Here is a 23,131-nt window from a genome sequence, read left to right on the forward strand (position 1 = left end):
ATGAGATCTTCAAGTAACAAAAGTATGTTTGACCATTTAACTATTCCCCACTTTGAGGACCATAATGAGTTTTTTGACTTGTAATTTGTCCAAAAATGAGTTTTAAAAAATACTTAGCACTCCATATATTACTAATAGTTCACCATAAACCATTAAAAGTGGGAGAATTATGATTAAAAAAATAAAAAGAAATGCATTATTAAACCTAAATAATGTCTTCTTTTTCTTTTCTTAAAAAAAACTTTTTGTTTAAAAATCTACACCACAAGAAGCACATGACAATATCTCTAAAGTAAAAGTTTTACATAATGGAATAATATTGTAAATTATTTTATTATTATTATTATTATTATTATTAGACTACTTTTGTAATATAGCTAGTGACCCGTGATCATAATTCATGAGTACAACTTGATGAAATTATTTTATTTTTTTCTTATATATACATCAATAATTGCACCAAATTAAATGGAATATATAAGGGTAAAATTGTCCTAAATAAAGTGAAAGAATAGTTGTATGAGGTCAGAGGCAACAATAATAACCATAATTCCATAACAAAAATATCTAAGTGTAATTCGTAAATAAGATACGAATAAGATAGTGTGTACTTTATTTTTTAATAGATTCTCATATCAAGTAAATGAATAATAAAATGAAGTTTGAAAAGAATTATACAGTCGTGAATTTAGCAGCATATCATACGATAATCAAGGTAAATGAACATGGAATAATATAATTAAAAACCAAGATGGTATACGAGTATTCATAATAATACCGACACGTATTACTAGACAAGTACTTTAGTATACCTAATAACTTAAGTTTTATCATAAACTTCGACCTACATATCTACGTACTTAAGATAGTGTCATCGATAAATTGCAAGTATGACATATCCTGTTTAAAATCATCTCTTCCAAATACTTTTTTCGATCTATCTCTACCTCTCCAAGTAAGAAATTAATGTCAGAGTAAAAATTTATAATTTATGAATTTCATATCTTTTTGTTTATTTGCTTAATAAATTATAATATATATATATTATTTAAATTTTGAAATAAAAATATATAATTTAATTTTAGACTTTATTAAATTTGTAATAGTAATAAATTTATGAATTTTTAGGAGCGTATAAAAGAATAGTGGACAATTAGTATAACGTTGGGACTTGGGAGTTTGGTAACAAAATACAGTTTGACCATCAAAACTATTTATGACAAATTAGTCAATTCTTAGAATTTATGAAAATCTGAAATAAATTGATAATTAATTTTTAAGCAAATAAATGTTTTTGTTATTGCTTGGTTTAATCTTTTTCCTCTTAAAAAAGCTTTAAATTGGAACAATATGACCATACTTTCCTTTTTAAGGATATTATGTATACTCTCTGTTATATTTTTTATTTTTAAAATTAAACTATATAAATTTTGACAAATATTTTAGGATAATTTTTTTCATCATATTGATATGTAAAAAACTACAACGTATAATGTTTTTCGTGTAGTTTTTGAATATATTATTTTTTTGTTTAAGAATTAAAATAATATAATTTAATTTAACTTTAAAATAAGTCAATTTAATTTTTGAAAAATGTATCATAACAAATAAAAGTGGACGACGAAAATATTGAAAAGGGTGATCTACTACTAATTAAGGAAGGACTCATGAGATAATTGAAAATTAAACTAATCCCATTATGATTTATATAAATAACTTAAATTCAAACAAAATAAATTATATTGACTATTGAGATCCCTATTAAATATGAGCAACGAATCCTATTATATTTTCTTCCTCTAATTTTTTTCCAATTTTGTTTTCTCTCTTTTAACCTACAAAATTTCTATAATTGTACTTGAAATTTTGTCATTTTTTACTAGTACAAAAAAACTTCATGGTAAAAAGACAATCCCAACCTTCACCAACCCACCAAACAATTGAAATGTATAAAGTTTAATATGGAAATTTCATTATAAAAAGTTCTTAAAAAAAAATCTAAATATCAATAAGTCAAACTTAAAAATTTAATACATTGATGATTGACCAATGAGACCCTTTATTAAAACTTGTATTATGAATCTAATTACTTCCTCTACTTTTTTACATTTTTAACTTATTTATTTCTTCTCAACTTACAGCTCTTATCATTTTTGTCATATAAGATCACGTTAATTGTTATTTCATGGTAAAAAGATAATATTAACTTCACCAAAACCATCAAATCAATTAATACACATTACTCATGAGTCAGTATAAAATTTTATATTATAATTCAAAAAATCAATCGTTAAAACTCTTGATTAATAACGCACTAAGAAAAAATCGTATGGAATCATACTTCTCTTTGTGCTCTCCTCTTCCTCTATTTTAGTTATTTTCCTCTTAATAAAGATTCATGTGATCGTACTTCGAACTCCGATAATAATTTCTATCACCCAAAGAAAAAGTGTTGATGAATGATGATTATTGTCTTGTAATAATAAGTAATAAAAAGACTAGTTTAACCTTCACCAACTCACCAAACAATTTTAATGTTTTCAACTTGGTCAAAAAACATTAAATTGATTATTTTTTTTAAAAAATACAAAAAAAAAAAAAAGGGAACCGGCACTTCAAGTATCCTGTAAAAAAGCAATGGAATCCTCAAATTGGATTCTCTTTTTTCCTTATATTCATATTCATCAGTTACCTACTCTTTGGAACAACCAAAACTTGTTCTTTTTTCAATGCTAATTTATTTTCATTTTTCCATTATTATTATTAAAAATTAAAATAGCAAATAAATAAATAAAAAAAAAAATTGGAATAATTAAGTTGTAAGTGTAATAGTTTAATACAAGCAACCCTGAAAATCGCCTATATAAAGTGTATAAAAATTTAGTCTTTGCCTCATCAAAGAAAATTCATCTTATAGAGAATTTTAATTTAAGAAGTTTATCATCATCATGTCTCTGCTTTCAGATCTTATCAACCTCAATCTCTCAGGTGATACTCAGAAGATCATTGCTGAATACATATGGTGAGTTTTTTTTGCCACCCCATTAATGGGGTTGTTCTCGTTTTTACTCTAGAATGATAAAGATTGGATTTTTAAGTTTTTTTTGGTGTATGTTATGATTCTTGAAGATGTTTAAGGTTGTTTGCTGGGGTTTTTACTTGAAGGGTGTGTTGTTTTTTTCAGTGTTTTTGTTTGTTTTGGGATTTGAGTTCACCAAGTGATGTGTTTGTTGTGATCTAGTGAGTAGTCTTGAGTGTTTTTGTGGTGGGGGTGGGAGATTCTTAATGGGGTTGTTCTGTTTTTACACTGGAATGGAAAAAGATTGGATTTTTAATTAGTTTTTATGTTTTTTTTTTGTGTATGTTATGATTCTTGAAGGTGTTTAAGATTGTTTTCTGGGGTTTTTACTTAAAGGGTGACATTTTCCCAGTGTTTTTGTTTGTTTTGGGATTTTAGTGTACCAAGTGATTTGTTTTTTTTGTGATCTATTGAGTAGGAGTGTTTCTGTATATGTTATTTTTTTTTGGGTGGTGTGCTGGAGTTGTTCTGTTTTTGCACTAGAATGAAAAAGATTGGATCTTTTATGGTTTTTTGGTATAAATTTTGATTCTTGAAGATGTCTAAGATTGTTTTCTGGGGTTTTCTCTTAAAGGGTGTTGTTTTTGTTTGTTTTGGAAATTTTAGTTTACTCAATGATATGTTTTTGTGATCTAGTGAATAGTCTTATTGTATACCCAGTGGTGTTTTTTTGGGAGATTCATAATGAGGTTGCTCTATTTTCACACCAGATATGAAAAAGCTCTGTTCTTTCTGTTTGATTGTATCATTTTTTTGTGCTAGTTGTATGGATCTCATGATTCTTGAAGTTTGAAGGATTGATTTTCTGTGTTTTTTCCTCAATGGGTGTCTAATATTTTTATTTTACTGTTTTTTTTTTGTTTTGGAATTTGAGTATGATGACTTGTTGAGTGATCTTCCACTCAAAATTGTATTTTGTTTGGTTCTTTGCCACCTCATTAATGGGTTAGTTTTGTTTTTACACCTAACATGTGCAAGATTCTTTTCTTTGATATTCTAAACAACTTTTTGGTAGCCTGTTTATGGATCTAAAGATTCTTGAATCTAGTAAGATTCTTTTGTTTTTTTTTCTTCATAAAAGGTGTCTGGTGTATTTCTGGATTTTGAGTATAATGTCTCTGTTGTGATGTAGTGAAAGTGCTAATTTTTTTTTTGATTGAAATGTTAAGAGTGTTTATGTGGTTTAATCTGTCAATTTCATTAGATCTATCTATTTTCCCTTTGTTTTTTTGTTTCTTTTGTAGTTTTCCTCTTCAATTGAGATCCTTTTTTCATTTGCTTTGAGTAAACAAATGAAACTTTCTACATATAAAAATAACTTGTTTTTCACTTAAACTTATAAGTGTTTTTTTTAGTTTCTTGTGGAAAGTGATATTTTCTGGAGAAAGATCTGATTTTTTATCAGTTTTCCTATTTGGAAATTTATTTCAGTTCTTAGCTACTTGTGATTAAATAAAGAGTACATTTTGATGTTAAAATATACATATTTTTGTCTGTTTATTACCAGGATTGGTGGATCAGGCATGGACATGAGGAGCAAAGCCAGGGTATAATCTCTTTTATTGATTCTAAGTTTATATATTTTTCGCGATTTTTCGAATAAGTTGAAGTTTGCTTATATGAGTGTTAATTTTGATTTACAGACTCTCCCTGGTCCAGTTACTAGTCCTGCAGAACTACCCAAATGGAACTACGATGGATCGAGCACTGGTCAAGCTCCCGGAGAAGACAGTGAAGTGATCTTATAGTAAGCTCGCCTTTCGATGTGCATAATCTGCTAAATTTTTTTGTGAAGTGAACTTTTTTCTGACTACTATTGTTTATTTAATTGAAATTTGACAAAGTCCACAAGCAATCTTCAAGGACCCATTCAGAAGAGGCAACAACATCTTGGTCAGTTTCAAGATTTATTTTATTACCTATCATTAATTCCAGTGTCCAAGTTTTTCTAGTTGACTTTTATTGAGTATCTGAAAAGAGTTTAACTTCTATACGTCAGTGACTTTAGATTACGTTTCTTGAAGTCTGACAGTTGCGTGTTGGATCCTCCAAAAGTAGTGGATTTTTCGAGGATCTAGACACGTATCAGCAACATAGGCAGGAGAATTATGATGGTACTAATTTTTGTGAATCATTTGTTTGATTCTTTCTTTTTCTTTTTTTGTACTGAAGGTCATGTGTGATGCCTATACTCCTGCTGGTGAGCCCATCCCAACAAACAAGAGGCACGCCGCCGCCAAGGTCTTCAGCCACCCTGATGTGGCTGCTGAGGAAACTTGGTATTGACATATTCTATTAAGCTTTTAAAGTATAGCTTAAACTCTTTTCTGGGATACGATGATTAGAAATTGTGTGTATGAATTAGGTATGGTATTGAACAAGAATATACCTTGCTGCAAAGGGAGGTCAACTGGCCTCTTGGATGGCCCATTGGCGGTTTTCCTGGCCCCCAGGTATATCTTTAATACCGGCTATACATTTTGTAGCATTTTTCTTTTTTTTTCCGTGTCTTTTTGGCATTAGTTCTTTCATTTAGCTCATCTCCTTAGTCACAGATTATTTTCTCATATTGCTCGCATTACATTGTGTCACAAATGTCATGTATTGCTGTCGTTCATGGTGATTATTGGTGTTCCTAAGAGGTCTCTATCTATTGCCTCATGCATTGATCTCTATCTGTGGTCCTAATACTTTATTTGTTTTGGTGACTGCTGCATTTACTTAACAATTAGGGACCATACTGATCAAGAGTTAGTTAACTGTCTATTTAATCGTAATTATTTTTGTGTCTAGGGACCATACTACTGTGGAACCGGAGCTGACAAGGCCTTTGGACGTGACATTGTTGACGCCCATTACAAGGCTTGTCTCTATGCTGGGATTAACATCAGCGGGATCAATGGTGAAGTCATGCCGGGACAGGTATAGAGTTGTTCTTGTTTGCTCATCTAGCTGGAATTGAATTGTTTCACAAACATTTGATATGTTTTTTTAAATCTTATGTAGTGGGAATTTCAAGTTGGACCTTCTGTTGGCATCTCAGCTGGTGATGAAGTGTGGGTAGCTCGTTACATTCTAGAGGTATTGCAGCTTAACAGTTGAAACTTTTATCGACTATTTTGGTCCATTTCAATTCAATTCTCTTGCTATCTTGTCGAGAGCTTGAATGCAATTTACTTATTGACTTGGTGGTTTAACAGAGGATTGCAGAGATTGCTGGGGTGGTCGTGTCATTCGACCCCAAGCCTATTCCGGTGAGCTTTCTACTCTATGTAATTCAGGCGTTTATTTGATTTTATTATCAAAACATGTAGGATACAAACTGGTCTTCCTTTCTAGGAAAACCGATGTATCATTTATAGCATAATGTTGGTGTATTAACAATGAATATTTCCTTTCTTGTCAGGGCGACTGGAATGGTGCAGGTGCTCACACAAATTACAGGTAGAGGAATACACTTCGTTGTTGCAACGTTTTATCTTTAAATTCAGTAGTCCTTTACGTCTAATACTTTGGTTTTATCTTTCCAGCACCAAGTCGATGAGGGAAGACGGAGGCTATGAAATAATCTTAAAGGCTATTGAGAAGCTTGGCTTGAAGCACAAAGAACACATAGCTGCATATGGTGAAGGCAACGAGCGTCGTCTCACTGGAAAGCACGAAACAGCCAACATCAACACATTCAAATGGGTATATTACCATTTGCCTTTCTCATCACTTCTCATTTGACAATAGAGTAACTTTAAAGCTAGTCACAAAAGAACAACGCCTAGTAGTTCGTTCTTTCTTTCTTAAACTCCGTTTTAGTCAAATTGTCAAGCCAAACACGTCCAACGTCTTACCTTGTCTCACGTTACACAACTTCATTTGACGTGTTCAGGGGGTTGCAAACCGTGGTGCATCTGTCCGTGTTGGAAGAGACACAGAGAAGGCAGGCAAGGGATACTTTGAGGACAGAAGGCCAGCCTCAAATATGGACCCATACGTCGTTACCTCCATGATTGCAGAAACCACCATCATCGGTTAACCTTGAAGACTTGATAGTATGAATTTGCTCGAGGGATCGCTTGTTTCTGGTTTGCACAATTTGGGATAGGAGAAAAGATTGAATTGTGGAACGACCCTTTGGACTTCACCTGTGTTATTTAGTTATAGGGATAGTTTGTCTCTGGTTATTTTTCTGTTTATTTGCCCCAGTTGAATTGTATTTTCATACAGCAAAGCCTTATTTCATTGCCTATGATTTGGCAATGCTGTGTTACAAATGTTATTCTTATTAATAACAAAGATATTGAAAGGGTTTGGTTCACTTCATTACTGTTTTTACCCTTGTTTCTATCAAGAGCGCGATTTCGTTTACTCGATACATTAAAAAAATAAGGAGGAAGGTTGCGATAGGTTAACGATAACGTACATATAGTCTTATTTGATATATATTTCAATTAGACTAAGGTTATTGTCAAAAAAGCTCTTTAGTATCTTGCAAGTATATACTATAATTGTAATTATTTTTGTGTAGTCTCAACTTCCCAAAACACAAAAGAAGCGTGCTTGTTAAAATTAATATCGGAATTAGTTATCTATTATCGCTTGTAGTCTGTCTATCAAAATTAATTTCGAAATTAGTTATCTATTATCGTTCGTAGCGACCCCTTGTAGGGTGTCTATCAATGCACTAACCAACCCCTGCTTGTAGGGGTATTGATGGTAAAATCAAATTCAATCCGTTTATTTTGTCTAATTTGTAAGGGTATTGCTAGCAAAATCTGACTCAATCTCAATCTATCTAATTTGTCTAATCGGTATAAATTTGAGGCGGGCTATTGACTTATTTATTTATTAGCTCAACCTATTATAATTATATTGATACGTAACTCGAATTAATTCTAGAAAAATCTTGTCAATTTTCTTTTGATTAAAATATGATATGCTATTGTATTATTTTAATAAAAGATAAAAAATAATTTTACTATGTACGATTAACTCATTACCCGACTAGTTTTGACCCGATATGATCCAAGTAAATTTAGATTAAATTGGATCTTAATCCGTTTAATATCTTGACTGAGCTACTCAAATTTGATCCAACCCGTCTAAATTTGGTCTGATCCGCCCAATTGTGAACCTTGGTTTAGGGTTTACTTTAGTAAATTGAATTTAGAAAATATTATTAAACCCAAAAAAAGAGATCATTCATCTTTCTATAATTTCTTCTAAAATTGAACTGTTCGATTACTCGAATGATGCTTCTCAGACAAGCTTCTGCTAGTTTAATTAAAAGATTTCGAATTTCCCCTAAATTTCTTGCTGCTACTCCACTTCACAGAAGTTCCCCTGTTTTGCTACCCAATGCTGGTAATTTTTTGAATTTTTATGTATTTTGAGTTCTCTGCGATGCTCTATAAGGATAAAGAATCGATTTTTATGCCAATTGTGCAGTTTTTCTTTGAGGTACTGTATATAGTGATGCTGGTAAATTTTGAATTTCATGTATTCAGAGTTCTTTATGAAGAACCCATTTTTCTGTTAATGAGAATGAAGTAGATCTTTTTTCATGTTGAACTTTGTTAAATGATCAAGATTTGTATTTGGGATAATTATGCAGCTTTTTGAGCTACAGTATTGAGTGATGCTGGTAAATATTGAATTTTATGTATTGTGAGATCTTTGCAATGAACTAAAAGGATAAAGAATCAATTTTATTGCTAATTATGCAGTTTTTTTGAGCTACTGTATATAGTGATGCTGGTAAATTTTGAACTTCTATTTATTCTGAGTTCTTTATAAAGAACCCATTTTCTTTTAATGAGGATAAAGTAGATTTATTTCATGTTTAATGATCAAGATTTGTATCTGGACTTTTATGCAGCTTTTTGCGCTACTGTATACAGTATGCTGTTAAGTTTTGAATTTTATGTACTGTGAGCTCTTTACAATGAGGCCACTTTTTAGTCATCAGGATAAAAAAATGTTTTTTTTGTTAGTGTTCAATGATCAAGATTTGCATTTGGGCTAATTATGCAGTTTTTTGAGCTATGGTATTCAATGATGCTATGTGCTATTTTGTATTTCCATCATTTTGTTAATCAGCTGACAATTTTATAAAGAACGCTTTTTCTGTTCATCAGAATTAATGAGTTGATTTTTCTCTTCCTATTAAGTTATGTTTGATGATCAAGATTTGCATCTGGGATAATTATGCAGCTTTTTGAGCTATAGTACTCAATGCCATGTGCTATTTTGTATTTCCAGCATTTGGTTAATGAAGAACCCACTTTCTATTCATCAGAATTAAGAGTTGATCTTTTGTTCATATTAAATTGTGTTGAATGATCAAGATTCACATCTGGGATAATTATGCAGCCATTTGAGATTTAGTGTACGATGATGCTAAGTGCTATTTTGTATTTCCATCATTTTTTCATCAGCCGACATTTTCATTTCTTGGCAGGACAATGTAGATTTTCCAGTGAGCTTGGTTCTGGAGGGTACTTTTCAGACTCATTTCGATGGATTTTTCTGTTTGGACCAGCTGGTATTCACTACTCTTATGGGGTAATCCATTTGTTTGTTGATGTCGGATGCTTATATTTATCTAGTAGCATATTAATATTTTCTAAACAACAAATGTCCAGCTATCCGAAACAGAATTCTTTTAGCAAGAAGGACCTCCACCTGTAATCATGTATGGTCATTCAATGTAGCAGAGGCAATATTGTTGTGCGGTCCTATTGATCTTTGATTGTTTCTTGAATTAAACACAATATGTTAGAGAGATTCATTTTTTGTTTGCAATTTTTTGGACTCCAGGAGAAAAATATTCTGTTGTATAAGGAAGCATCTTTCTCTAGATGTCATCATTTGAAGAAAAAGTGATAATTTTCTTAAGATAGAGCTATATATGTTCTGACATCATGACGTTGTATCTGGTTTTGTCTCCACTCTATGCTTCTCATTTTCCTACAAGTTTAGATCTGTGTGAGTGCAGTTCTTATTTATAAGAAAGAACGTTCTTGGCACACCATACATTTGCATGGAGAGTTTTCAGTGCTTTCATGTCATATTTCTTTCAAATTGTAGTTCTTTTCTGGAGATTTTGTTATTGAAGCCATGTACAATGTGAATTGCCATCAGAACTATTTGGTAAGAAATTAACCGTATTTTCCTGTTGCAGCCGTAATCCTTGGAGTAAATGTCAGTCCTGCCTTGGCAGAAGAGGTTTCTGATGGAATTGATGTCGAAATCAGTGGCTTGCGCAAAATTGAGGATGGGTCTGTAGTATCTAATATACACACATCCAAATGGAGAGTTTTTACAGACAGTGGAAGGGATTTCTTTTTACAGGCATGCAAGCCTCCTTTGTTATCACTGATACTTTGGTATTCATCGTTACAATTCAATTTGGTATTCATACTGTCTGAACTTGCAGTAGTATTTCTATTCAACTAGGGAAAACTTAAGAAAGCTGAAAAACTGTTCCTGGCTGCATTGCAAGAAGCTAAAGAAGGTTTTGGAGATAGGGATCCACATGTTGCATCTGCTTACAACAATCTGGTAGGTCCACTATTAGATGCCTTTTGTCCTTCAGGCACTCAATATAATCTTCTTCAGGCTATTAATAAAAGAATTTTACCTTATAAAAAAATAAATAATCTTATGCCTATAACGATATTTTTCAAAATTAATTCTAATGCAATGGCTGCCATGTATTTTTAAATCACCAAGTAGTGGTAATTTGGGAAGTGAGTCTTCAAGGTGCATTTTGTATGTTAGTTATTTGGCGGGTGATTGTTTAAATTTGTACATGCCAAGGAAGTCAATGAATAATGTGTCACTTCACAGAATTTGGTTCTTGGAGATGTGCTGATTCTCATTTCTTATTAAGACTCCAATTTTAAGATTGTATTGCATGAAGAAGGTTGAATCTTAAGATGAATCCAATACCAATGTAGTAGTCACATGTGTACAAAATGTCCCTTACTTTGAATGTCTAATACAAATATGCCACATGAAACAGGATAGAGTGAGTACACGTAATTTTAAGTAACAGTTTTGCATGAAACTCATTTTTCGCTTGACTGGTTAGTCTATTTTTGGAAGGTTATTGGCTATGTTTTTTGTGACAGGCAGAGCTATATAGAGTGAAAAAGGCATTTGATAAAGCAGAACCTATGTACTTGGAAGCAATCAAAATACTCGAGGAATCATTTGGACAAGAAGATGTACGGTATGTATTGAAAGGACTTCTAATAAAGCAGCCTATGTTTACTATATATTAGCATTATAGTTACACCTGGTTGTAGGGCATTCATATGTGTGCCATTTGATTACATGCTTTTCAATTGGTCCTTAATTAATACCTTTCCCTTATATGGGGTCAAATTTTTGAGTAGTATAGCAGTTTATATATGAACTTTGCTACTCTTATACTGCCCAAAGTGAGTCACCTGTGTTGAAGCTTGACACTTAAGCTTGGGTCATGAAAAGCATAGAAGAAACATGGTGAATCGTCAACGTTTGCAAACAGGTCATCTATTAGCAGATCTGATAACTTCCATGGTTTTCTATGAGAAAGAATTGTTGCACGCTAGTCTTCAGTTCTTTTATATTCAAACATTGAACTAAGCCTCAATCCGGAGGTTGTTGGGTCAATTATATGAATTTTCTTTGCAATTATGCTCATTAAAGTCCATTTATCTCCAATACTATTTTTTGTCTTTTTAGACAAATAAGGAGTTCTTGATATTTCCACTTATCTAGCATAGACACTTGTTTAACTAAAATCACAATTAGTTGATATCGTCTATATGGATCCCATACCCTCATTGTGTTGTCTTCTTAGTTAAGTCCAAATTGATTCCGAGTGTTTTTACGTCTTTGAAAACAGCGTTTCTCTGTGTGGTTTTAGGTCCAAGGCATCTCTTCTCATTGTGTTAGAAGTTATATCATAGTTAGTCTCCAAGGCTACAATCTTATTATAGAGTAATCATTACTGTGTCAGTCCATCTATCTGCATCTTCGATTAGTTGCTTGAAAGTTGATTATCACTTTCCTTTATATGCTTGATTTTGTGTCGTAGAGTTGCGGCAGCCCTTCATAATCTAGGACAATTCTATCTTATGCAAAGAAAACTGGAACAAGCTCGTGGTGTCTATGAGGTAAGTGGGCAAACATTTTCAGAGTCTTAATTTTCTTTCTCCATTCTTATTCATAAAATTTTATGACATTACAGAAATGTTCATGACATCGTTATATTGTTTATTAAGCTGATGTATATCTCCTTGTGGTTTATTATCCATGGCTACTAGATAGGTTTGCTTAGAAGTTCTGGATGTTATGTGCTTGGCTGGCATAATATATTAGTGTTTCCATCTCAAACATATGTTTGTATTATTCATTAAAGGACTTGAATTGGATCCAAGCTACATTTTCTTTTTTGGAGTCACATTGGTGTATATGGATGTCTTTGCTATACCACCTTCTTGCCATGATATCCCGTGTGCATGATTTTGCTTTTCAAGAGCTTATATTCTGTGACTTTAAACTTATGTATTAGCATTGGAAACAGTTCTACTCTTAAGTTAAATGCTTCTAATGCTGACTTGAGCATGGAGTGCTAGTTTCATTGAAGTTGAAAATTAATAAACCTTATCAAACTGTACTTAAGTTGCGCATACCTGTATTGCATATTGCATGGTTTGTTTGACGCGATACACATATCAAGTTAAAATTTGAAAATTTGGACTGCAATATGAAGGGAACATGTTGGGGCCAATTAGTTACTTTTTGGTTTTTTAATAATCAATATAAGAGAAAGGTTTATTGAGAAGTGCAAGAGTAGGGGTTATGCAACTTTCTGCAAAGCATATGATTGAACCTTCCTTTTCAATTCAGTGGATATGACTTGGGATAGAACAAGATATATTCTTTTGGATGGTTGGAGTGATAAAATTTTGCCTTCACCAGTCCGTCACTTGATATATGCTGAGGAATGATAGTCGTTTTTAATATTAATATAACTTTTATTTAACAATTGGCTTTTTTTTTTTTTTTTTACTGATACTGATACTGTTTTCTTTTCATCCATATTATTAACATGGCAGCGTGCTTTAAAGGTATGTTGTTATTACCAGGACTTGCAATGTATTTTCTTTAGTTGTTGCTATTAAAATTTCTAAATATCGATCTTTCACCATTGACCTTGTAGATAAAGAGGCGTGTCTTAGGGGAGGCTCATCTAGACTATGCTGATACCATGTATCATCTGGGAACAGTAAGGCCACAGTTTCCTTTCCACTTCATCTTCACATAGTTCTGATGGTCTGCATAAAAGTATACTTCTTGATGCACCCTAAGTTTGGGGCACAACAGGCCAACGCTTTTATATTGGTTACAAACAGCTTATAACCAGTCTAAAATGGAGTTCCACCCAAAGTGATGGAGAACAGGATAACACTTCAACTCCAAGTAAACAAGTCAAATACCAGATATATAGCTACCCGGAAGCTAAAAAACAATTATCCAGAGGGACACACCATTTGTTCACAGACTTTGTTACTTCACTATCTTTCTCTGTATCTCTTGTTAGGATATAGGTTTATTCCAAAATGGATGGAGTAATGCCTTTAGCAAAGCTGGCATGTCAAACTCTGAAGCAAGAGATCTCCTTCACAGCTTCTGCCTCTTATGCAAGATCTCTAATCAATCCTTTTCTCCCCCCTACAACTACGTGCATTTCATTTGTTAAAGTCTTCTTTTATCTTTAATTTCTTGTTCTAGTTAAAATATAATGTTGAACCTAAATCTTTTGGCTTGTGCATAGTAAATTCAATGTTTGGTTCTTTTCCTGTGTATATGATTTATGTTTCCTCTCTTTCACTTGATCCTCTTTGGTCACCCTTGTTATTCAATAGTTAGCTTCTACATTTATACGCTGGCTAATTTGAAAACGTAGACACAAGTAAATTTTGATATGATAATGCATATAATTTCCAGTGACTCTCCCAAAATTTGAAACCACTTCTGCTGATGGGCAGTCTTTTCTTGTGTAGTATGTCATTATTTTGACTGACAAGAGAATCCCACTCCGTTTCCAGGTGCTGTCTCTTCAGGGTAAATACAAGGATTCAGAGGCTCTGATTCGCGATTCTATTCGGATTTTGGAGGTTCCCAAATTTGATACACATTGATTGTGGGTTTTCTGTAATAAGATGATCTGTGTATCTGTTCTTACAAATTTGTTTACCATTGTAGGATGGTGGTCAAGGTGAATCAATGATATGTACCAAGAGGATGCAACAGCTAGCTCAGGTTGTGCTTCCATATTTTTTTTTTTGCTTTTGCACCAAGGTTATGCAAATGTTGCTTGTGTATACAGTGAAAACCATTGAGGTTACTCTCGCTGGGTACATTTGATCTAGCTTAAATTAGTCCCATACGAAGGGACAGAGCACTATTTCTTTTGTCAATTCTGTATGATTGAGACTTAAACTTTTGTGGTGGACAAGTAAAGGATACTACAGAAGATTGATTAAATGTTGCTATCTGAATATGTCCTCCTAACAGTTATGCTTGTAATTATTCTGAAAAAACTTTTTCAAGAGTAGAAAGAGCAAGATGACCTGGTAACTTAAGCTAGATATGTTCCTTCTGTTTCTTAATAATGCAAGTAACTCTGTCAAAACTTAGCCAGGATACATTCCAACTGTTTGCATAGATAACTGATTTGCTAGCCTGTATAGTTTCAATACTTGAGTAGTAGTTCTGATCTTTACTAGCTCTGCAATATGAGGAAGTGTTTGATCATATAAGGAATGCCATCTGAACCATGACTATTCTTCATGTATTTTGTTAGTAATTCAACAATTTGCTTCTTAGTGGATCAAAGGAGAAAGCATGTGACTTGTACACTAAGGAAGTTTCTTGAAATGAAAGTTGTCATTCTCTACATTAGGGTAAAGGCATTGCAAATGACTTCTTTTTTATAATTGGGGTTCCTATTTTATTTCTTTTTCTTTTAAGGAGGTTGTAAATCTCTCCTTTTTCATCCTTTCCTCATCTTGTACCAGCCTTAATATTCTGAAAATATTGAGCTACTGCTCAATTCAAAATGCGTGTGTAATTGTAACAGATCTGCCTGCTTTTGTCGGTCAGAGAAGGCTGAATTACTTGGTAAAGTTGGCTTACAATCTACTCTCCTGTATAGATATACATCACAACTCACCGGATCGAAGAGGCTGAGAATGTTCTGAGGAAGATCCTGCATATTATGGAATTAGCAAAGGTATACTAACACCCTTTTTTTTTATTCTTCTGGAATCTTTCATTGTTCCAATCTGTTGTAGAATTGCTTATCTGAAGTTACGTGTCCAGTTTGTATTATCCGTTTCTGGAGTGCTGAGATCTTCATTGTGTTCATAGATCTTGTCGCTCTATATCCATACTCATTTTTCTCATATGTTGTTGCTCATATCTATATCTTACAGGGTTGGAATTCTCCAGAGACTGTAATTGCAGCTGAACGCCTGGCCTTGACCCTTCAGTCGCTTGGAAAATTGAAAGAAGCTCAAGAGCTTTTTCAGAGGTGAATCTTCTACCCCAATTAATTAGTGAGTAGGGTGGAGGCTTTTAAGATTCTGATCTAGCATGACACGATATAATTTTTGGAGTAGGTGTCTTGATGCCCGAAGAGCTTTACTCCCTGAAAACCACATTCAGGTTTCCCCTCTAAATCCTCAACATCATACTAGCAATTCAAGACGATTATATTATCAGTTGATTTTACTACTATGAATTCTGTGTAATTTCCCTTATTTCCTTCATAGATAGCTGCAAATTTGCTACATCTTGCTAGAGTTAAAATGCTCGACTCCAGTAAGCTCAACAAGAGTAATGTGGCTGAGCTTGATATGGCAAAAGATCTTTTAAGCAAGTCAATAAGGTATTTATTAGTCTTATCTTAGGTTTTCATCTTACATTTGTCTGCTAATATCTTTTCTTTATAATTAAAGGTATATTTGTTTTAGTCAAAGTTCAGTTTGAAATATCTCTTGATTTGTTAGTTTCCCTTGCGATTTCTCTCTTTGAGATTCATCATATTTTGTGCTTAACTTAAATAAAAGTGGAGGAATACCTGTTCTGTTGTGCGCATTATACTATCACACCACTCTCAGAACCCAAGCAAAATTGACTAGCTTTACATTGACCGTGAATATACTTGCAATCCTTCTTATCTTGATTCGGAACCAAAAATATGAGCTATCTTACCCAGGTAAAGTTGCATGACCACTACATATTTTTGATAAGACAATAATTGTAGATATGTAGGTATACACGTATATATAAGAAGACAATAATTGTAGATATGTAGGTATACACGTATATATAAGAAGAGAATCTACCCTAGAATATGCAAATATGATTCTCGGAAAAGAGACACAATTATCCAAAAATTTACAAGGCACTAAAGACTTCCCTATTAGACAAAGAATATTCCACTCTTTTAAAGACTATCTTATCGTTTTCTCTCTGGACTACACATGCAAGTGTCAAGAGGGCTATATCCCGTACACCACAACTTTTTCCCTTTAGAAGCGTAGCTGAATGTCACACTTGGCTGGAGTTTGCCACTGTATGCTGATCAAATTGACACCGACAATCATAGATGGCATGCTTCCATACTATGTGAAAGTATATGCTCTATATCTTCTTCCAGTACACTTTCTGCTCCTTCTCCATGTATCATGATTCATCTGTTTGTACAATTACAAGGTGAAGTTTTGGAATTTGTCCACTCTCAGTATTGCAGGTTTCTGTTTGAACCTCAAGTCTGAAAAGAGTTTCTGTGTATCAGTAGTGGATGAACTCTTGTATTATTTCTCACTTTCTTCTGGCATTGTTTAGCTTGTAGTTTAATCAAATTATGGTTCTTTTGACTCATCTCAACCAAGTAGAAATTACTCAAACTACATGTTACCAATCTTCTTATTTAATGTGTAATTGGTTGCAAGAAGTTTGACATGTTTTTCTCTGTCAAAATAAATGCTTTGCTCTATGTAGTTTACAACTGAACAAAGAATTGAGTTTTTTTGGGAGGAATCTTTTTTTTACTCTGGATAACATATCTTCTGTCTGATGAGTGTGATATCTATGCTATTTCATAAGTTATACCTTGTCCCACCTCGGAGCCACTAGAAGCTTCCCTTTGTAAGCGGGTTCCACAAGCTTGGGCATTATCAATATTGGTGACATCATGACAACTTTCCTTAGTCAATTGTTTTTCAAAATTGTTGATTGTAGTGTGGCTCGGGGAAACCTGGTGCATTCTGTGAGAGAGGAAGGAAATAAACAGTCTTATAAAGAATCTGAGACAACAGTAAGGAGCAGGCAATCAGCACTGATTATCCTGGTCAGTCTCATTATTGATTGTTTATGAAGGGAAACAGCCAGTTAGATGTTATTTTCTGCTAACTTCTGTTATTTGAGCAATCCTACCAATATTTATTCAAGATGTTAAAACTCTTAGATCCTTTATTGCTTTTCTTTCTGTGAAGTAGAGGCATATATAAATATATAGTACTCCTTTATTTGGGTACAATAACATACAGCTATAGTTTAAACTAGCAGCCAAAGACGGCAACGTCTTGTTTGGTCCATGTCTTGTATTAAGCAGGATTTAGCAAATTATATCTTCCAATCTCTCAAAATTCTTCTAATTTCTTACATTTTCTACTACAAGGCTGCCTAAGTTAATGTACAGACATATATGGGAGAATGTGTTCATCTTTTTGGCCTTTGTACTGTAGCTTAACTGACTGATGACTAGCGACCTTTTTAAAAAATTTATTTTCTTAAACTATGCTATTTAAATTAGCTTTATTGTGGATTTTCCTGCAGTTGCAGTCACTTGATGCTCTTTCATTGTTGGAGATGAAAAGGCTGGAGCTTGAAGATTCAAAGGTTAGATTATATCATGTTCTCTTTCATTAACAATCCTATCTGTTTCTCTTGGATATTTCAACGTTGAAACATGATGAAACTGATTTTTGACTGCACCTTCTACAGAAACTGGATCCTTATAACTCTGAAGCTGAGAGTGCTCTTCGTGGATGCATTTCTGCATACAAGGAGGTATGAGAAGTTTAGTTTTATCAGTAAGTTCGCAATTGTTATTTAGAATTATGGGTGCTTTAGCCAGGTTTCCAATTAGTTGAATGGTCGTATTTGACTTCGTTTCATGATATTGTGACTTGACTAATTATTACCTTTTATTCTTAGTTCTTGCTAGCTGCACCACATGAGAAAATAGAATACACTAAATAGGAAGTCCCAATGATTCGTCGAGTAACTTCTGTTTCTATCTCTCTGGATATATTTTCCTTGGATGGAGTCACAATTTTTTTTGAACGATGAATGTTATGCTTCTCAATTACGTCATGTTATGATAGGAAAAACAGTAGGGAGTGCTTTACCCCCCCAAAAGTAGGATTTCCTGGTGTTAATCTAGACTAGTTGGGCAACAAAGTGGGTACTAGACACCGAGTGGTAAACCAGTGTTGTGAACACACTGTCTGCTGCAACTCACGTCATGGTATGATGTTAGGCTTTTTTTTTAACTTCTGTCTAACACAATGGTCTGCTGCGACTCAAACATTTGCCTATGTATATGATGTATATTCATTCATATAGTTTTAGTTATTATTTGTTGTTTGTGCAGTTTGTAAATGACAAGTCATTATCTGATGCTCCTGGAGTAAAAGCTGAATACCTCTTGTGCTTGAAACATCTAGTTGATCTGTTACGTGATAACAGAAAAACGAGCAAAGATCGATCCAGCAATGCTGCTTTACAAGAGTTGAAAGATGAAATTAAACGCGTTGAAGTTGAACTCTCGAAGAAAGGAGGGCGTAGAAGTTAGCTACTCAATGGCGTAAGTCCATATCAATCAAGTACAGAGATAAACGCTTCAACTCTGTAAAGACATTGATGCCATTTTGTAATAGTTGTAGGAGGAAGGAAGTAAAACGAAAAATCGGACAAAGAAAAAAGGGAAGATTGCGTAGCCTCGGTCTGAAAAAAGTTGAGGTCGGTTATATGAATCTTCATTTCCTCGGTTTTACTGAATCTTATATGTTTTAATAAAAAAAGTGTCATTTCAAACAGAGTGAGTGACTATTTTCAAAAGAATATCGTCTTGTTAATTCAGCATTATATTATTAGAACCTTGCCTTTTTTGCTACTTGTAATAAGGTGTAACATGTACATGAGTCCACAATCTTTTTTAGTAATCCTCGTGTTCGAGTTCTGAGAATGGATTTTACTAGAGATCAAGGGCGGAGCCACCTTCACCGAAAGGGGTTCGAATGATTCCCCTCGATGAAAAATTACATTATTTATACATGATTAAAGTAATTTTATCCCGTTGGCTACTTCATGTGTCTATTTCTACAGATTTTGGAACCCCTTAATGAAAATCCTGGCTTTGTCTCTGCTAGAGACTATGAGCAACGAGTGAGTTACGGGTTCATCTGAATTCGATATCATTACCTCACAAGCTTTCGTGTGAATTTCAAATTCGAACTTAAAGTTAAAATTTTGAATCAGTCTTTATTAGTACTTTTTTTTTATTGAGCTTTATTCGACGTGAATCTTGATTAGTATTTGTTGGTTCTTAAGTGGTGCCGTTGATTTGATTTTATTATTAATTATACATTTTATATTTGCAATTTTCTAATTAGACTAATCAAACAGCCGACGGCTAAATTGTTGTTTGATTAGAATTTGGTGACTAATTATCTATATTCTACTTAAAAACAAAATTATAATCTTTGTTGATTACTATTTATTTTTGTTTTACTTAATTGCAATTGATAAAGACCTTAATTATTCTTCAAAAATAAGATAAAATTACGTGCCGTAACCAAATATAATTCCACTTTTATATTATTCTAAAGAACACTACACTTACATTTCCATCTCAATCATTTAAATAAATAATTAGATGCCTAATTAGAAGGGTCTACATAATAATACAAAATTTAATTATTCAAATTGTTTGAAATTATTTACTAAGTTCCTCATTTGGACCATAGATATAATATCCATTGCCTTGCCGACAATAATATCTCTAATTATAGAAAATTACATACCACGTATAATTTCGTAAATCGAATTTGAAAAATAATATATATGCAATTTTATTCCTATCTTGTTGATACGAAAAAAAGATTTCACTAATTGTAAACAAAATATATTGTGTATTATCTTATAAATTGAATGTATGAAGATGATATATATACAATCTTATTTTTATCGTATCTACGCCACAAATATATCATTATATGATAGGACGTATTTTAAATTTAGTAGTGGAGTATTTGCATATGCAACTTGACTAGGGGACAATATATAAAAACTAGATTTATGAAGTTTTGTTTCTTAAATAATTTATATATTTGATAATTTCAAACGCGATAATGTATAAAATAAAAACTTAAAAAATATAAATTTCATTTTAAAATTCAATATTTATTTGAGAATGAAATTGAAATATTTTTTAAAAAATTACGATATTGTAATGATAAAATTAAGCATATATAAATTACATACCAACTTTTTATTTAATCGATGTCCTTGTAATATAATTATAACAATCAATAAATAATCACTAATGATTGTAATAGATGAATAAATATTTTGCAATCTTATTGAGTTAAAATATAAAAAGAAGTCTTGAAATTAATGATTTTTTCTTTTTAATAAATATTACTGAGTCATAAATTTAAATTAATCGACGAAAGAAAATAAAAAGCATTAACGAGTGAGTAAAAGTAAATAAAAAATTTGTCATTATTGTGAATTTAATAACTTTTAGAAATAAATTCTTAGAATTTTTATGAAAGTGAGTGGCCCCAATATAATTAGTTTCTCACCTAAAAAAGTCATTCTAGGGCCCCAAAATGACTCAATTAAATTTAAATACTATAGTTTTTTTTGGTACATTCAAATTAAATATACACATATTAATGTGTACATCATAACAATTATGACCTCTAAGGCTCTAGCTTCCCTTTAGTAACGTTTGAGATTTTTTAAATCGTTTCTCATTTTGTGTTTAATATCTGAATAGAATTTGATCAATTTAAATTTATATAAATTAATTTTTTTAAAAAGAAAATAAAATGCTATTTATTAAAGATAATTTTATTTTAAAATTCAAGCTCGAAATATCTCGTCGTGTATTATAAAAATATTTTTAAAAAATTATAATTAGCTAAATGAAAATCTTCATGTATTGCTTAAAGTAATTCCACTTTCAAAAGTCAAAAATTAGACGTTAGATTTATTAGTTTTATCCTAAAACATTTACATGACAAAAAACTTTATGTAATATATTATTTTAGAATTTAAGCTTAGCAGACTGTTAATATTTATATTTTTTTTCCATATTATTGAATTAAGTCGTTTTATAACAACATATTAAACTTAGCATTTCAAAACTTAAATCGTAATCTAAAGAAGAGTAATACGTAATTTATGATACCAAATTAAGTTAAATTGATAGCGTAAATAATTTCATTCTATTAATAACCTTGACAAAAATAGGACAAGAGTAAATAACAAGGATTAATGTTATAGACACAAATTCTACAAATATTCTTTTAATACTATTAATGAATTTTAACATATCATAACAAGGTAGTAATTATTTTTTATGGAATTATCAATATTTTTCAAGAAATTTACTACCTATAAATAGCTTTATTTTATATAAATATTTTTCACACAATAAATGCACAATATTTTTGCACTCTAATTACGAAAACAACATATTTAGTATCTAACGAAAATAAAATTCGAAAAAGATATCCACGACCTTTACCCTTAATAAGCATTAGGAAAAGCAACCAACTCCTTTTCCTATTTTTTTTTATGGTCGGACTAGTTTTTGCGTATTTTAATTAATTTCGTAAAAATCTCTTTAAGTCTCATCTTCAATCAGCAACATACATCAGATAACTCTATCTATTAAAGTTAGGACAGATGAAAAGAATTAACCTTAAAATATATTTTTTTTATTTTCACTAAATTTTAAAATTTTAAAATTTTAAAATTCTCGACCATTTTATTAAGCGGGTGGAAAAGCAACCAACTACTTTTCCTCATACTTACAAAAAGTGTCAAACTTTTAATACTCTCATTATTTCCAAATCCAAAAGAAAATACACTCTTTTTTCTTCTTCTTCTTCTTTTTCTTTCAAGAAAACATCATGTCATCTTCATCTTTCCACATAAAAAAATCATCAAAAGTTTGTAGTAATAATATTGATGATTTATCTCTAAAGAAATCAACAACATTGGCTAATTGGTATGAAGAATTTGAAGTACTTTCAAGAAATTATAAAAAAGCTCAAGAACCATCATCAAGGTACAAATTACAAGTTATTAAAGAAGTTCAAGAATTGTCATCTTCACCTAATGTTTTTATTCCAATTGTACAATTAAATAATAATAATTTAAATAATAATAATAATAATAATAATAATAATAATAATAATAATATTTCTCTTTTTGATAAATATGAGATTGATAGAATATCAAGTCAACTAGAAAAATACATAGAAAATAGTTCTAAAGAGAAAATAATTAAGAGTAGTCATGATAAAAAGTTTAAGATTTTTAAAGGGTTTTTATTGTTTAGATATTATAAAATGATGTGTGTTACAAGTTCATATGATGATGTTGTGGTGATGGAGAAAAATGTTTACAACAATTCACGGTTGCCGGAAAAGTCGCCGGCGCCGGTGGTGAAGTTTGACACTTGCCGGCCACAGAGAAAGCATGTCTAGTTTGTCACGTCGTGGTCAGAGATGGATTTAAAATTTTACTTTGATGTAATTAAAGGTTTCTATCGTTGAATTTATTGTATCTTTAAACTTGCGAGTTTGGATAAATTTGTAACGTATTTCATGTACATATTTATTATGTTACACATTTAAAATATTGTATTCGACTCCTCCTTTAATGTTTGGCAACGTAAGGAAAATACACTTA

General features: G+C 31.8%; 2 protein-coding genes and 1 long non-coding RNA gene across 4 annotated transcripts; all 3 read left to right on the forward strand.

Annotated features, from left to right (window-relative positions):
* Positions 1-2,803: 2,803 nt before the first annotated feature.
* On the forward strand, positions 2,804-7,385 carry GS1 (glutamine synthetase). Its single transcript, NM_001319855.1, has 12 exons — positions 2,804-3,022; positions 4,587-4,626; positions 4,723-4,826; positions 4,924-4,972; positions 5,252-5,358; positions 5,445-5,532; positions 5,873-6,001; positions 6,086-6,160; positions 6,280-6,333; positions 6,486-6,523; positions 6,610-6,769; positions 6,960-7,385. The coding sequence occupies exons 1-12, from the start codon at positions 2,949-2,951 to the stop codon at positions 7,104-7,106; spliced, it is 1,065 nt and encodes a 354-aa protein (NP_001306784.1). The 5' UTR covers positions 2,804-2,948; the 3' UTR covers positions 7,107-7,385.
* Positions 7,386-8,212: 827 nt separating this feature from the next.
* Positions 8,213-19,365, forward strand: LOC101261087 (uncharacterized). 2 transcript variants are annotated; one of them, XM_004250147.5, is made up of 18 exons: positions 8,213-8,434; positions 9,531-9,614; positions 10,254-10,423; positions 10,529-10,633; positions 11,206-11,306; positions 12,159-12,237; positions 13,183-13,194; positions 13,287-13,352; positions 14,176-14,244; positions 14,333-14,389; positions 15,285-15,362; positions 15,565-15,662; positions 15,751-15,796; positions 15,904-16,019; positions 17,378-17,486; positions 17,975-18,037; positions 18,143-18,208; positions 18,795-19,365. In XM_004250147.5, exons 1-18 carry the CDS (start codon positions 8,320-8,322, stop codon positions 18,993-18,995), a joined length of 1,635 nt encoding a protein of 544 aa, XP_004250195.1. In that variant the 5' UTR covers positions 8,213-8,319; the 3' UTR covers positions 18,996-19,365. The 2 variants fall into 2 exon arrangements, with proteins under 2 accessions (XP_004250195.1, XP_010312687.1); XM_010314385.4 differs by having other exon boundaries at positions 8,275-8,434; positions 9,531-9,634.
* A 2,845-nt stretch (positions 19,366-22,210) lies between these two features.
* LOC101261567 (uncharacterized) lies at positions 22,211-23,080 on the forward strand. Its single transcript, XR_738370.4, has 2 exons — positions 22,211-22,505; positions 22,779-23,080. It is a non-coding gene; the product is annotated as an uncharacterized lncRNA (long non-coding RNA).
* Positions 23,081-23,131: the final 51 nt, after the last annotated feature.

The sequence above is a fragment of the Solanum lycopersicum genome, chromosome 11 (assembly GCF_036512215.1).
Source record: "Solanum lycopersicum chromosome 11, SLM_r2.1".
NCBI lineage: Eukaryota > Viridiplantae > Streptophyta > Magnoliopsida > Solanales > Solanaceae > Solanum > Solanum lycopersicum.

Bases quoted from the DNA above. Each gene is read 5' to 3' on its own strand.
- GS1 (NM_001319855.1), top strand. From the start codon at position 2,949: ATGTCTCTGCTTTCAGATCTTATCAACCTCAATCTCTCAGGTGATACT. The intron at 3,023-4,586 runs GTGAGTTTTTTT...GTTTATTACCAG, and splicing joins ATCATTGCTGAATACATATG to GATTGGTGGATCAGGCATGG. The intron at 6,334-6,485 runs GTGAGCTTTCTA...CTTTCTTGTCAG, and splicing joins TCGACCCCAAGCCTATTCCG to GGCGACTGGAATGGTGCAGG.
- LOC101261087 (XM_004250147.5), top strand. From the start codon at position 8,320: ATGATGCTTCTCAGACAAGCTTCTGCTAGTTTAATTAAAAGATTTCGA. The intron at 17,487-17,974 runs GTCAGTCTCATT...ATTTTCCTGCAG, and splicing joins AATCAGCACTGATTATCCTG to TTGCAGTCACTTGATGCTCT. The intron at 18,038-18,142 runs GTTAGATTATAT...CACCTTCTACAG, and splicing joins TGGAGCTTGAAGATTCAAAG to AAACTGGATCCTTATAACTC.